Source organism: Sciurus carolinensis, chromosome 7 (genome assembly GCF_902686445.1).
Source record: "Sciurus carolinensis chromosome 7, mSciCar1.2, whole genome shotgun sequence".
NCBI classification, from domain to species: Eukaryota; Metazoa; Chordata; class Mammalia; order Rodentia; family Sciuridae; genus Sciurus; species Sciurus carolinensis.
In genome coordinates, this window is record NC_062219.1 from 26,574,259 (window position 1) to 26,590,896 (window position 16,638).

A 16,638-nucleotide genomic window follows, 5' to 3' on the forward strand; every position below is an offset into this window, starting at 1 on the left:
GAGGTGTTACCTAGCCATAAAATGGAACTGAAGAGCTATAACGTGAATAAATGTTGAAAACATTAAACTGTGAAATAAGTTAGTCACGGGCTGGGGATATAGCTCAGTTGGTAGAGTGCCTGCCTTGCAAGCACAAGGCCCTGGGTTCAATCCCCAGCACTGCAAAAAAAAAAAAAAGTGTCAGTCATAAAAGATTGATTTCATTGATATTCCTCGAACAGGTAAAAGACACCTAAGTGGTTATATATGGCTAGCAAAAGAGAGTGTGAGGGGAGTATTAATTTTTTTTGGAGCGGGGGTGTGAAATGTTCCAAAATAGATTGTGATGATGTTTGCATTAAATGTGAATATACTAAAAACACTGAATTGCACATTTTAAATCTGAAAGTTGTATTGTGTATAACTTTAAAATATTATGCAGGCCAGATGTGGTGGCAGCGCACCTGTAATGCCAGTGGCTTGGGAGGCTGAGGCAGGAGGACTGTGAGTTCAAAGCCAGCCTCAGCGAAAGAAGGTGTTAAGCAACTCAGTGAGATCCTGCCTCTGCATAAAATAGAAAATAGGGTTGGCTCAGTGGTTGAGTGTCCCTGAGTTCAATCCCTATTACCCCCACCAAAAAATTATGCAGGTCTGCTACTAGACTGCGATTGACATGATAGCAGGGATGATTCTTTGGTAGTGGGGATGGAAGCCAGGGGCTGTTTACCATTGAGCCACATCCCTAACCGTTTCTCTTTTTAATTTTTGATACAGGGTGTCCCTCAGTTGCCTAGGAGAACTTGCAGAACTTGGGATCCTCCTGCCTCAGCCTTCTGAGTCACTGGAATTACCTGCATAGGCCACCATGACCAGCTGCACCACCAGGACCTCCTTTTCTTTGGGCAGTTACTAACACAGAGACACTCAACACGTTCTTCTTGAGGAATCAGCACACTTTCGAACTTTTGCTCATGTTCACACAGTGTTTCAAAGCACTATGCAAATTTCAAAGCATTTTTTTCGTCCACTGCAGCAGTTCCTTTGTGCTTCATTAACAAGCCCGAAGATGATTCCAGTAGGTGGTAAGAGATTAGTACAGGTGCATATTGTAAAAATCACTGTACAAGAGTGGAAAGTGCAAAAATAAATAAGTAAATAAATAGATAAATTGCTAAATTTTATCCAGAAGAGCTCTCCTCAAGTGCATCTGCCTTGCATGGCTCCTGCCCGGGAGAGAAGGAATACACTTACATATTTTACAATCAGCACCACTCTGGGAGACTGATTCCCAAAGGGCCATGTAACAGTACAGCAGTGAGGGTCAGTTGGGGGGCAAGAAACCAAAGAACTGAGATTCCTTTTCTGAGCAAACATAGCGATGAGGCCAGTGGGATTTTCGCTTCGGGATATTGGACTCAGTCTCCTCAAATACTTCTTACCAGAAGGTTTGAGTTAGCCGGGTCCCATGACCACGTTCTCAACAGCGTTTAGTTTAACCGTCTTCCAGGCCCTGCGTGCAGTGATCTAGGTTTTAGTGACCCGCCGCCCAACTCTCAAGCTTAGGTAAAGAAATAGATGGGGCACACGGCAGCCAGGACCTCTCCAGTCGGAGGGGCAGGAAGCCACCGGGCATCCCCTCGCTAAGAAAACCCTTCAAAGCTCTCTGAAGAGGACTTCGATGCTTTTTCCAGTTGGGACTCGGACTCCTGGTTGGCTGGATGATTTAATGACGACGTCTCTCAGGTCCACCGAAGTGGCCCAGAAACCTCAGTCGCTTTCCAGGGGAGAGACCAGGGGGACCCAGACGGGGCCCGGGGCGTTCCCCGTGGGGCGGGGCGCGCCTGACTCACGGCCACCGCTGGCAGGAGCGCAGGTGAGCAGCCGGCGCGGGGCTCGCCGAGGCTGTCCCGACGCCTCCGCCTCTGCGGCGCCCGCGCTGCGCTCCACCCCGGCCTGGGGGACGGGCGGAGGCTCTGGCCCACCGCCCTTGGGCTTCGAAGAGGAGTGGGCGGCGACGTGGGAGCCCCGGGACTGTGCGGCCGTGCGGGCCCCGGCAGGGTGCGCTGAGGCGCCGGGGCTGCCGCCGCCCGCGGGCGCAGGGCGCTGGGCGCGGCGGCCGCGGGAGCCGCAGGTGGTTCCCCGGGCCGGCCCTTTTCTCCTCCCCCTTTCCTTTCTTTCGCCTCCCCTCCCTCTCGCCCGGTGTCGGCGGCACTTCCCCCGCTTCCTCCTCCCTCTCCAATCGGGAGGGAGGGAAGGAGCCACCGGCTCTTTCCTGCCTGCCTGCAAACTTCAGCGGGACTTGCGGCTCCGCTCGCCGCCGCGGCCGCTGCGGCTGCCGCCCGCCCGGGAGCTGCTCCTGGAACTTCTGGCCGCGCGGCAGGGCATTCCCGGCTGGTGGGAGGACGCCGCCGGGCGCCAGGCGGCTCGGACCCCCGATCCCTTTCCCGCGGCTCCCCGACTGCCCGCCCGCGAGTCCGCTAGTCTGTCGGTGCGCCCTTCCTGCCCGGCCTCTCCCCCGCCGGCAGGAGCCGCCGTGCTTCCCCTCGGCGCCCCGCCGCTGCCGGGGACCTTTCTTTGTGTTGCATGCAGACTCGCGCCCCGCGCCGACGGGGGGCGGATTAAGGGCTGCGCTCGCCCGGGGCGGCCCGCGGCGCCGCCGGCCGGAGCAGCCCCCCGCCCCGCGCCATGCCCTTCCACCAGAGGACCGTGGAGCCCGCGCGGTTGCGCCGGCCCGAGGCGGTGGAGGCCGGGGCCGCGGGCGCGCCACTCTTCCGCTCGCTGGAGCAGGTCAGCTCGCACGCCCTGGTCTGCCTGCTGGCGCAGCTGGCCGACCTGTCGCGCTGCGCCGGGGACATCTTCGGTGAGCTCGAGGGCCAGGCGGCCGCGCTGGGCCACCGCACAGCTGAGCTGCACCGCCGCCTCGACGCCCTGCACGCCGCCGCCGCGCGCCTGGACCACCGCCGAGTGAAAATCCGTGAGTGGCCGGCGGGTCGGGGGAGGGGAACGGGCGGGAGGCGCGGCCAGATGCTCCCTGCCGCCCCCTGGCGGCGCGGGTTGGGCTCTCGGGCCGCTGTGAGCCGGGAACCCCGCGAGTGTCGGGTTCTCGGGTGGGGGTGCCTGACCCGAGAGGGAGGCAGCGCAGGTGGCAGGCGCGGGTGGCGCCCTACGATTCTCGGCTTCCGGATGTTTCTTGGCTACCTTGGTGGAATGGGCGCGGAGTGTGGCAGTCGGGCTGGCCGCGTCCCCACTCTTCGCTCATTAGCGTGGGAGACTTGAGAGAAGAGCCGCGGGTGCTGTAGACAGAGCAGCCTTGGGAAAAGTGTCAGGGGAAGGTAGCCTGTTTGAGAATCAAGGGTAGGACACAGACGTGGATATAGATTCTTTAGACTTCCGGAGCATCCTCTTGTAAAAGTCTGGGGATCTCAGCAAGCACTGAGTCTGCTTCTTACCTCTGCCAGCCATGTATTGTACCCGTGTTCATACCTACAAACGAAACTGTAGATTTTTAGTTCAGGGTTTTTTTCCTTTTGGCCCTGAATATTGTTTCCTCTCCCAGACTGACCCATCAGCTCTTTGTGATTCAGAGGACCTTGACCTTGAGCTGAGACTCTGTATCCATTCATCTTTGTCTGGCCTCCTTCAACCCTGAAAATCAAGTCTATGTCCTGACACAGTGATCTCCCTAAACACCCATTTCATCTTAGCAGTTTAACTGGCTCTGGTGAATGAAGCAACTGGAATTTCCTGCTGTCTCAAAGAAGAGAAACTTTGTGTGATGTCTACGTGGTTTCTCCCTTTTAAGTACGTGGACTTGGTCATAACCCAGAGTGTAAAGTGGAGATGGTTGATGGATTGCAGGGTGGGAGGGGAGATATTGGTGTAACGCCTAGATTTCAGCAGCTCTGGATAAAATATTGCCTCACTTAGAATCGCTTCATATGCAATCTTGAATAGCTTGTTTTCCAGCTTGCTAGAAAACTTAGGTATATTTTAACTACTTTACAGACTAAGAGTTCAAACTGTCAATAAGTTAATTCCAGTGAGACTGCTTGCTGTAATACATCTTTCTCCAGGTTGTGCAGTTATGTGATGGTCTTACATTTTATAGTTCACCTCTATGATTGTGCTGTCGACACAGTCTTATAAATTGTGGACAGCTCCTAACCTAGGTGAGTGGGAGGGGATGAGGATGGGATTAGTGATCTCATGAAGTAGAGATGCAATCAGAATATATCTATTTTATGTGAATAATGACCTGTGCTTAAGGATGTATTGTCCTAGGGGAATGTCACAGTCAACATGGTGATCATAGTTGTTTCTATGTCTTTTCTGTAGGATGTGTGTACATGGGTGAATGAGAATTTCACCCTTGACCAACAATGTGATGAAGCAAATCTGACTGCTAGATGAACCCATCTGTTGTGGGAATTAAAAACAAGAGGAAGCACATTCTATTTAATGGAATGAAGTGTTGCCTCATTCTAGAATCAGAAAAGAAAGCCAATTAAGATCTTTATTTTTTATTTTTATTTTTGGCATTCCTAAGAATTGAACCCAGAGGTACTTTACCACTGAGCTACTTCCCCTCACTCCTTTGCCCATGTTTTAAAGTTGGAGTCAGGGTCTTGCTCAATTGCCCATGCTGGCCTTGAATTTGCGGTACTCCTGCCTCTGCCTCCTAAGGTGGGCACCCCTTCATCCAGCTCCCCAGCCCAGTTTTTGTTTTTGTGTTTGGTACTGAGGATTGAACCCAGGGGAACTTTACCACAGAGCTAAATCCCTAGTCCTTTTTTAAAATTTTTAGTTTTGTACTTTGAGACAGAGTCTCGTTTTGTTGCCTAGTCTGGCCTCCAGTGTGCTGAGCCTGGCCTGGAACTTGAGATCCTCCTGCCTCAGTCATGGTGGTAGCAGGGATTACAGGCCTATACCACTGTGCTCTGCTAGTTGATATCTTTAAATAAAAATAAAAACAAACAGAAAAACAAATGGGCTGGGCGTCTAACTCAGTGGTAGAGTGCTTGACTAGCATGTAAAGTAAGACCCTGGGTTCAATCCCCAGTGTCTTCAGGAAAAGGGTGGGGTGGGTGGGCCTAGGTGGGGAGGGAAAGCAGAACCAAGAAAAATTCTTGAAGGTCAAGAACTGCTTTGTTATTTTTGTTTTGCCATTAAATATATGACTTTTCTCTCCTTTATGTGCATATGTCCCAGTGGGTTACACTGTCCATAGTTCCCTAAATTCTCTAAGTTAACTAAGGTTATTCTTATTATGATGACTGAAATAATTCTTTTCAAAACTTTTAACAGGTTTGAATCTTAAATGGCTTTGATTTTTATACCAGAAATCCTGGCTAATCATTTTTTTTTTTTTTTTTTTTTTTACAATCATGAAAGAAGGCTTTTATTGAATGTAATTATGCCTGAGAGTTTAAGTGCATATACAGAAGAAAGCCGAACTATAAAGACATTATTAGTTTTTGTGGTTTTGTCCCTACCTTTGCATGCTTAACTTTTTTATATACCAGCAAGCAAAGAACTGCCTATGCATTCTTTCTATTCAGCATATGTTAGGATTTTTTTTTTTTAAAAAGGCCTCAAACCTGTTCCTGTGTAAAAGGCTACAATTTGAAGTTATTTTGGTCCTGTTTTAGGCAGGTCTTCAGAATAATACCCTCCATTAGTGTGTATGGACACTTGGACTATTAGACTTGGAAATTGACTGTGAAGGCCATTCATTTATTTCACAAATACTTAACCAGAGAGGAAATCCAGGCCAGAAGAGTTTCACTCTGGGTTAGGAGGTGATGAGTAGTATATCCCTCCAGGACCCCAACCTTCAGATTGACCTGCGTGCTGTCCCACTGCTTATATAGCTCCCCATAAGTATGTCCAAAGAGGCAACAAAGTGTAGATATTTTACATAAGCCATCTTAAAGATCTCCCTAGGAGCAAGCAACACTCCAGCAGCTTCCCAAAAGCCAGGGGACAGGACAGTACAATCATTGGTTGATGGGACTCTTTTGTAATAGAAGATGTCATTGAAGTGATTTTTAAATGTAGAGACTACTTTTGCAATATACAACAACATTTTAGACCTTTGGGTCAGTCCTGCTGGCCTCAATGATTATTAGGAATATTTCATCAAGCTTGTTATTTTTCAAATGTCATGGCTAAAAAGTCATCCAAAATAGATTTTCGTTGTTGTTACAAGTTGGCTAAGACCCCCATTACTCTTCTTCTAGTCATCGAAGACTCCCTCATGTTTTTTTTGACATTTTAAGGTTGGGAAAATGTTCCTATGGCACTACCCTCCACCCACATCCCAGGATGGGTGTCAGTATGTAGCTTCATCACCCCATTTACCAGGGGCATGCAAATGGTATGTCCACATCTGCCAGATAGCCAGCTCCTTGAAGTTAAGGATGCTCACAGCTTTGTTTTTCTAGAGCATAGAATGGTGCCTGGAATATAATACCTCAGTAGGTGTTTGAGCTGAACTAATACAAATGTTTCTTAGTGCTTTTCGTCAGGAAGAATAAGTACAAAAGCCTTGGGGAAGAAGTACTATTATTTTTGTTACAAATCTAAGTGAGCAAGACAATTATTTTAAAAAAATTAAATTTTCTACCTTTTTAAAGTGTTGAGCTCAGTTGCCAAAATATCCTTTCTGTGAAAGTCAGACTTCATTAATTTTGCTGACAAAATAAGATTTCATTGAAAATAGTGACAAAAAAGCCGAGTGTGGGCACACACCTGTAATCCCCGTGGCTTGGGAGGCTGAGGCAGGAGGATGGCGAGTTCAAAGCTTGTTTTATTTATTTATTTATATTTTGGTACCAGGGATTGAAGCCAGGGGTATTTAATCACTGAGCCACATCCCCAGCCCTTTTTAAAAATTTGTTTTATTTTGAAACAGGGCCTTGCTAAGTTGCTGAGGCTGGCTTTGAACTTAGAATCCTCCTGCCTCAGCAATTTATCAAGACCCTAAGAAATTCAGCAAGACCTTGTCTCTAAATAAAATATAACAGAGGGTTGGGGATGTGGCTCAGTAGTTAAGCGCCCCTGGGTTCAATCCCTGGTACTCCCTCCAAAAAATAAGTAAATAAATAAAATAAATAAAACAGTAGTGACAATAGCTAGAAATGTGACTCTGTAAACAATCAAAAGAGATTTGCTATACAGAAATCAAGGGCACTGAACCTTTGAGTCTTGTTTTATTTATTTATTTATATTTTGGTACCAGGGATTGAAGCCAGGGGTATTGAACCACTGAGCCACATCCCCGGCCCTTTTTAAAAATTTGTTTTATTTTGAGACAGGACCTTGCTAAGTTGCTGAGGCTGGCTTTGAACTTAAAATCCTCCTGCCTCAGCCTCCAGAGCTGCTAGGATTACATGCGTGTGTCACCACACCTGGTTCCTGTTTTATTTTTAAGCTGTGTTTGTGTGTGTGTGAGATAAACAGCTTTACTGAGATACAACTCTTACACTATATGATTCATCCATTCAGAGTGTACAGTTTGGTGGTTTTAGTATACGCAGAGTCGTGCCACATCCCCATAGTCAACTTTAGAACATTTCCATCATTCCAGAAGAAATCCTCATATTCATTAGCAGTTATTCTCCATTTCCTTGTAACCCTCCCGCCCCTAGACAACCTGACTCTACTTTCTGCTTCTGTAGATTTGACTATTCTGGATATTCCATACAAGTGGAATCATACAATATGTGGTCTTTGTACTGGCTTCCTTTACTTAGTACAGTGTTCTCCAGTTTATGATCTTCCTTCCTTCCTTCCCTCTCTCCTTCCTTCCTGCCTTTCTTCCTGCCTTCCTTCCTGTGGTGCTGGGAATTGAACCCAGGACTTCGTGCATGCTAATGAACGAGTGCTTTACCACTGCACCACATTCCCAGTCCCGTGATTTATTTCTTTTTCTGATTAATTCTAACACTTCTCATGCAGTTCTTTCATGATTAAAAAAGCACGGTGGCACACCCTTGTCATCCCAGCCACTCTGGAAGCTGAGGCAGGAGGAATGCGAGTTTGAGGACAGTCTCAGCTATTTAGCAAGACCCTGTTTCGAAATAGAAAATTAAAATGGCTGGGTTCAGTTGTGTAGCGTCCCTGGGTTCAATGATAGAGGGGAAACACAAACAAACAAACGAACAAACAAAAAAGGTAAGGCTGTATTATTTTACTCATTTTACAGATGAAGAAATGAAGTTCTGGAACTTGTAAGAGGTATATGCAAGACAGACTGAGTCTTCTGATTTTGAATCTAAAACTCTTTTTACCTTGAAAGTACTATCTGAGACTGGGCGGGAGGGGGTGGTTAGCTCAGTGGTAGAGCTTGTGTGTAGCCCTTGTAAGACTTTGAAATGCTTCCCTGTATGAATGAAAAGTACTTGTCTTAAAAGATTAGGAAAAGGTGGTTTGTTAGCCTTAAAAATAAAAATTTTAGAAAACCATATATATATATATATTTTTTGTTTTTCGTTTTGTTTTGTTTTCCATTAGATTCTATTAGTGAGCCAAAAATGGTGGCTCATGCCTGTAATCCCAGTGACTTGGGAGGTTGAGGCAGGAGAATAGCAAGTTAGAGACCAGTCTCAACAACTTAAAGAAACCCTGTCCCAAAATAAAAAAATAAAAAGGGATGTAGCTCAATGGTAGAGTGCCCCTGAGTTTAGTGCCCCCCCATCAAACAAACAAACAAACAAACAAAAACTACGGATTCCAGAAATGTTCCAGGTTGAGACAGGTCTGCTGTATTATACAACTGGGTGACCTCCTCACGTCATAGTGTGTGTTCAGCCCTGTGCATGTGCATGGTGGCCTTGGAACACTACATAATTTTTGGAGGTAAGGTAAATGGTGTTCAAGATAACTGGTTAGCTGGGGTGTAGCTCAGTGGCAGACATGTATTTAGTACATGTGAGGTTCTGGGTTCAATACCCAGAACCCACCCCATCAAGCAAAGATAACTGGTTGGCAGAAAGATTCTATAGGCCCTGTCTTTGCATAGACAGGTTTGAGAATTTGGCAGGCAGAGTAGGCTCATACTTCTGAGTACTGTTCTAGGTATTGAGATACACTGTCCCAAGTCACAACAGACTGTCCTCTGACCTAACTAGAAGATTGGCTGGTCCTGATGTTAGAATGTCTTTGCTTCCTCAGACCAAACCTTTTCTGCAAAATACTTGTTAGGGTTCTAAAGACAGGGTAGAGGACATGACAACTACTTCTACTACTACTACTACTACTACTGCTACTACTATTACTACTACTACTACTACTTCCTCCTCCTCTTCTTCCTCTTCTTCCTCCTTGAACCCAAGGGTGCTTAACTACCAAGCCATATCCCCATCCCTTTTTATCTTTTTTTTTTTGTAAATATATGTAGGATCTTCACTAAGTTGCTTACAGCCTCACTAAGTTGCTGAGGCTGCCTTTAAATGTACGATTCTCCTGCCTCAGCCTCCCTAGTCACTGGGTTTATAGGCATGCATCAGCAGGACTGGCACTTCCCTGCACTTCTAAGAACAGATCATGTGGCTGAGTTTGTGCCTGCTCATGAATGTTTCTGTCTCTGGTGAAATTGGCATAAGACTTGATCTCATTGAAACATTGCATCTAGGAGCATGCCTGTAATTCCAGCCGCTCTGGGTCAGGGGTCAAGGGTGAGGCAAAAGGATTGCAAGTTCAAAGTCAGCCTCAGTAATTTAGTGAGGTCCTGAGGACTCTAGTGAGACCCTGGCTCAATAAAAACTAAAAAGAACTGAGGTTGTGACTTAGTGGTTAAGCGTGCCTCTGGGTTCAATCCTCAGTACCAAAGGAAAAAAAAAAAAAAGGAAAAGCCACATACTAGAGAGAATGTTGGTGGGGATGTGGCTTCTACCCATCTCTAATCTCTGAATAGTCCTTAAATTTATTAACAAAAACTGATAGTAGCTGAGTGATCAGATTGTACCCGTTGGTTCAAGAGGCTGTGTGAGATCAAGCAGTGTTTCCTACTTGCCTGGAACTTTTGTTTAAAATAGCGATTCCCTAGCCGGGCATGGTTGTGCACATTTGTAATCCCAGGCTGAGACAGAATCGCACTTGAGACTATCCTGGGCAGTTCTTTGAGACCCTGCCTCAAAATAAAATTTAAAAAGGTGTGGAGATGTAGCTCAGTGGTAGAGCACTTGCCTAGTAGTACAAGGCCCTGGGTTTCATCCCTATCACTGTAAACAAAACAAAGCTCCCAGACCCTTTCAAAGCCCTGTAGAGCCAGTCTCCAGCCTGTTTAACAAATGCCACCGAGCAGGCAAGTTGAGGAACACTGTGACGGACAGATGGACAGGAGAGCCTCTTGCATTGGGAATTGAGAGACTTGAGTCTGGGTTTGGCCTCTGCCATGTCCTGTTCTTTTTCTTCTTTCTTCCGTACTGGTGATTGAACACAGTGGCACTCTACCACTGAGCTACATTCCTAGTCCTTTTTTCAAGTTTTATTTTGAAACAAGGTCTCAGCCTGGTAACCTCAAACTTGTGATTGTTCTGCCTTAGCCTCCCAAATACCTGGGATTATAGGTGTGCATTACTGTGTCCAGCTTCTGCTAGTATGCAGATTTTGGCCAATTTATTCAATGCTTCTAGCCCTTGATTTCTTTATCTGTAAAATAGACATTTTGACTTAAATAATTACTGCAGGCTTTTCCAATTTGGGGCATTTTGTGATTCTATTAAGAAATTAAAAATGCATTCACTGTTTTAAAAAATTGATAAAAGTTGAATATATTTATAATATACCACATGTTTTGATATATGTGTATATTGTGGAATGGCTAAATACAGCTAATTAAAATGCACTACTGTACATTTTTTTGTGGTGAGAAAACCTAAAACTTGCTCTTTGAAGCAATTTTCAAGTATATAATACATTGTTAGTAACTACAGTCAACATTCTATACAGTAAGTCTTCTGAACGTATTCCTCTCTCTTTTTTTTTTTTTTTTGGTACCAGGGATTGAACCCAGAACCACTTAAACACTGAGTCACATCTCCAGTCCTTTGTGTTTATTTATTTTTATTTTGAGACACTGTCTCCCTAAGTTACTTAGGGCCTTTGCTAAGTTGCTGAGGTCAGCCTTGAACTTTCAATCCTCCTGCCTCAGCCTCCTGAGCTGATAGGATTACGGGTGTGCATCACTACACCTGGGTTTATTCCTCCTAACACAAATTTTATATCCTTTAGACCAATATCTTATTCTACCCACTTCTTCCAGCTTCTGGTAACCAGCATTCTCTCTGCTTCTATGAGTTAGACTTAACACTTTTTGAGAATTAGACGTTTTACTATTTGAAAAGGTGAACTCGTGCATACAACTTTGATAAATAATCTCTCTCTGATTCTTAGATGGGGCATTTAAATAAAATCTTAGTGTCTGAAATATACTATGACTAGAAGGACTCTACCAAGTAATAACACATTTATTTATGGGGTTGCAGTGCTAAGGATTGAACCCAGGACTTGTGTGTGTTAGGCAAGTGCTTGACCATTGAACTGCACCCTGAAGTAATATTTTACACACGGAGATCATTGGATCTTCACATTTTGGGGGTTGGTCATATCTTCCTAATAGATCAATGAGGTATTTGTTCAAATTTGTGTATATCCTGCCTACAGTACACTAGATTCCTCCTCATCTTTAAAAATGCTAATGTCATTAGGGAAAGAGAATTGCATTTAAATGCATTTACCATATGTTCAGATTTCTAAAAAAAAAGCGTTGGTTTTTGAATTATGAGAGTGTGTCCTTTAGGTCCAAACATCAGTCTACTAGTTGACTCTTGGGAATATAATTACCTGGCATAAAACACTACCTACATTTAGGTTGAAATTCTTTCTTTAACAAGTCTAGTTTTCTTATGTTAGAGGAAAACCTCGTGTTCAACTGTATTATTTTAGGGTTGGGACTAACAAATTAAAAAATTTTAAATATTTAGTTTGTTAATATTCAGGAAGAAAATTTGGAAGCAGAATAATAATGCAGAGTTTTGTTTTCCTCTGGCTGTCAATTTAATGTCTTTAAAAAATCCAGTTTTTTTTTTTTTTTTTTTCCTTTTGGTACCAGAAATTGAGCCCAGGGGCACTTCACCACCAAGCCACATCCCCAGCCTTTTTATTTCTTTAAATTTTGAGACAGGGTCTTACTAAGTTGCTTAGGGTCTTGCTTAGTTGCTGAGACTGACTTTGAATTTGCAATTCTCTTGTCTAAGCCTCTCAAGTTGTTGGGCTCACAGGTGTGTGCCACCATGCTCAGTAAAAATGAAGTTTTAAGAATACAATGAAATGACTTGATTCCCAACTAGGTACCCAGTAACTTATTTGATTATTAAATTCAATTTCTCCTCATATTGGTTTATATCCTAGGATGAATGAATTCTGCAGAAATTGAAGATCAGAATCAACAGTACGGTGCTGTTGGCTGTGTTGCTTTTGCACATTGGTTGCATAATGGTCTGCCTTTCTCAAAGTGTGCACTTCAGCAGTACTTCAGAGAAACGCAGTAGAAGACCTGGTTCTTGTCTTTGGGGAACTCTGAGGAAATGGAAGTCCTAACCATCAGTCTCTTTTTTTTGTGAATAAACAACACATCTGTGAAAGCCTTTGTGTCAGACTCAAAAAAATGTGGTTATTGGTATTAGGATCTAGGTGGCACCACAATTCTGACACCCACGGGGAACTGTCTTTTCCATGACTTTGTATTGTCTTCTGATGCTGATGGCAGACATTGGCACGTTCGCCATACGTGAGAAAAAGTGTGCAGCAGCTCTCTGAGGTGGATAGTGCTCTATTATTTCAGCGTGACAGCTGATAGCACTATGCCGAGTAGTCGGTTTGCCCACGTCCACAGCTCTGAGCAATGGAGCTGAGCTCTGAACGCAGGCAGGGCTGCCTGTAGGTTGCCTGCTCTGGCATTGTGTGCTGCTGCCTCTGGACTACCTGAACCACCTTCAAATCATGACACTAGAGACTCAGATGAGGGAAACTAATGTCAAGAAATATGGCAAAAGCCTGTCAAATATCTGACATCAAAGCTCATGAAGTCTTTTGGGCTTTTCCCTTTTCCTTCTCTGTTTTGAAACCTCTCAGACTTCTAGCAGATGGCCAGGAAATGGGGGCCATGCCTCGGCAGGACTTGGTGAGCACAGGGCCCGGCACACAGCTACCATTTATTTAGCATTTGCTGCTTTTGTCTCAATGACAGCAAAGGCTGAGGTAGTCCCGCATTCACCTGGCCCTGTGTTGCCATGGGTGCCCCCGCAAGGATGCTGGGTCACTGAAGCCTGGGAGATGAAAGCTGACCAAGTCCAGAGGAGAACTGGTGTTAGAGATGAACATGAAAACATTTCTGATTGGAAAGCTCCAGTGTTCTGCACAGGGACCTAAAAGTGTCAGTAGTTCCCGACAAGAACGTGTGAAGGGCTTTCTCTCTGCCTCGCAGGGACTCAGCTTGGGGGCTGGAGAGCCTGCCCTTCTCCCAGGCCTCCTGTGGATGTCCTCTTTCTTTCCTAGTGCCCTTTCACCTCCATTTCCTCCTATTGTGGGAACCGGGGAGCAGGCTCAGATCCCGCTTAGCTTCCTAACTCTGGAAGAGCTGTCCCTTCTTCCTCCCTTGCCTGGCAGGGGAGGAGGTACTACAGCCTCCACCCAAACCCAGTTTCTCAGCACTGAGCAGGTCTGCCGACTCAGACCTCCGCTTTCCTTGCTCCTGTTGGAATGCAGGCGACTGTTAGCGCCATTCATTCATCTCCCTGTTTCCCACACATTCTGAGTCATCACATTCAGCAGGGGCTTGGCTAAAAACAGATTCCCAGATCCGCCCCTGGAGATTCTGAATCAGCATGGCTGGGGTGGAGGCCTGTCTTGGCCTAGCCAACACGTGCCCCCAGGTGATTCTGATAAACTGAGCTGTGGAAACACTGGTCTCTGTTGTTCTGTTTCGAATCTTGTCCATTGACATGCCGGACATTCGTCCAATCATGATGCACATTTTGGGTTATTCCTCCAGTACTAAGTTGTTGAGGATCACAACTTAGTGAAGTGCCCTTCCTTCAGGTATGTGGCACATTTCTGTGAATAATTATATATATATAATTAAATAATAAAGGACCAGAATGAGCCATTCTTTATAACTTTTCTAGAAGAAAAGTCTTAATTCCAAATTCCACTTTAGATGATACCTAACTTAAAAGGCTTACCTGTAAGTGGAATGGTAGCGCTCCCATATATAAAATAATGATTTTACTGTTTGTAGCATATTTCGTTCTAAAAAAAAATTCTAAAAAACAAGTAGAAACCCCTCTGGGATAAGATTTCTTCCTCCCTGTGAAATGGTGGCAATTTTCTTCTGTTAGGACCCTTTTATTTTCACTTACTCTTCCAATTTCTTTCATAATAATTTTCTACCCATGTAGAAAAGCAATATTTCACTTTGAAGGGACAGACAACTGTTGCAGATTATGCCTGTATAGTAAAGGATGCAAGGACATCCTTTACTATACTTTCCTCACCTTTTGCCCCCTCCTGATTAAAAATCAGTCAAGTCATTATCAGTAATATGCAGAGGATTGTGTAGTAACTAATAGATTTTAAGTTGCAAAAACACACACAGTAGAATGTAAGGGCCTTCTGACATATCAGATACAATGTTCTGAGGGCTGAGGCTACAATGTGTACCAAAGGCAATTGAATTAAGCGGGGCTTTGCTGTGCCTAATCAGATTGGGTCTGATTTATGTTGGCCTCTGGAACCGCTGTTGAGGTGCTGAGTGCTCTGTTGTTTCCCAGCTGAGGGGCTGGCCACAGGGAACACGTCTAGACAAGGAGGCCAGCATACATTTTTCAGAATATCCCAGTTGTACTAATTAACTAGCTGGCGGACTCTCAGCTCCAGGCAGCTTATGTGCTTTACCTCTGCGTGAGGGCTGAGGCTGGTGGAAAAATCATGATGCAGCTCGAATAATATTAATGTAAGTTTTCATCTATTTTATTGAATAGGCAACACATTTATATCGTTCAAAAATAGTTATAGCAGAGGCCACGCCATGAAAAGAACCACTCCTGCTTTTGTCACCTTCTGCCTTGCCTTTCCCTCCCCTACCAGATGACCACTTTCATTAGTTTGTCTGAAGTCTTTCAAGGTTTCTTTATACGAACATAAAATATTTGGTTTTATATTCCCTCCCTTTTTGCATGCACATAACTTCTGGATTGTTCTGTTGCTCTTCTCATTCAAGTACAATCCAAATTATCATTATTATTATTATTATTATTATTATTATTATTATTATTCTTTTTGTGGTGCTGGGGATTGAACCCAGGGCCTTGTGCTTGCAAGGCAAGCACTCTACCAACTGAGCTATATCCCCAGCCCTATTATTATTTAAAATTTTTTTTTGACTGTATTTTATTTTCTAATTTTTTTATGTGGTCCTGAGGATAGACCCCAGTACCCCTCATGTGCTAGATGAGGACTCTACCACTGAGCCACAACCCTAGCCCTATTTTTATTATTGTTTTTTAGCTGATTTCTTTGTATTTGTGAAATCCCAGTTACATTTGCTATTGCTTCAGAAAGTAACTGACTTGAGAAAAATAAGGTTTATATCACTGAGGTTACTGTTAAACTCTCTCTTTCTCTCTCTCTGATTTTTAATGGTACTGGGGACTGAACCCAGGGTCTCACGCATGCTAGGCAAGCACTCTTACTACTGAGGTCTACCCTCCAGCTCCTGTTAAACTCTCTTTCTTTCTTTCTTTCTTTCTTTCTTTCTTTCTTTCTTTCTTTTTTTTTTTTTTTTTTATTGGTGCCAGGGATTGAACCCAGGGGCACTTCACCACTGAGTCACATGCCCAGCTCTTTTATTAAATTTTAAATTTTGAGACAGGGCGTCACTAAGTTGCTGAGGCTGGCTTTGATCTCATGATCCTCCTGCTTCAGCCTCCCGAGTTGCTGGGATTACAGGCGTGTGCCACTGTTAAACTCTTTATTAAAATTTTTTTTTATTGCAAATGCTTTGAATTTTAGGTACATTTTAAATATGAACTTCCCAAGAGATGATTAAGCTTTTCCTGTATTGAGAAAGGAAAAGGGAGGAGGGACCTGTGTTGAATGTCTGTAATAACACAGCAAATTGAGTTTATTTAAAAAGAGTCAGTTTCTGTCTTTTTTCCTGGATATCAGAAATGCTGAATATGAATTACTTCCTGATCTGGGAGAGGGTATTCATGATTTAGGACTTTGTTTAATTTTGGTTTGAAATGTTTTACTCCTAGATGATGAAATAGAGTTTGATCATGATGTCTATTCAGTCAATTTAATTTTCCTGGGTTGGTTGTAACTTCCTGACTAAAGAAAGGTAGCCATTTGAATGAAGCAACTGTGGTTATTGAAATTATTTTTCCCTAGTTGTTATCCCCGAGCGAAACCCAAGATCAAAGATTTGTGCTGAATTAGTGCAGAAGTGACTGATTAAAGCTTTATCTCAGTGTAGACTCAGAAATATAATCACTGAATTACATAGCCTACCATGTCAATTTTTGTGTAGATAAAAAGTAAATTAAAAATTTTCAGTCTTACAAAGTGTGATATAAAATACTTCTGATTCTAAAA

The 16,638-nt window shown here is 44.2% G+C and overlaps 1 protein-coding gene across 2 annotated transcripts in view; it reads left to right on the forward strand.

Annotated features, from left to right (window-relative positions):
* Positions 1-2,087: 2,087 nt before the first annotated feature.
* Positions 2,088-16,638, forward strand: part of Nhsl1 (NHS like 1) — a 234,890-nt gene continuing 220,339 nt past the window's right edge. The window contains exon 1 of one of the 2 annotated variants that reach the window (XM_047557101.1): positions 2,088-2,953. In XM_047557101.1, the coding sequence (XP_047413057.1) occupies positions 2,665-2,953 (289 nt within the window). In that variant the 5' untranslated portion in view covers positions 2,088-2,664. The remainder of the gene's footprint in view (positions 2,954-16,638) is intronic. The other variant, XM_047557103.1, reaches the window with a different exon arrangement.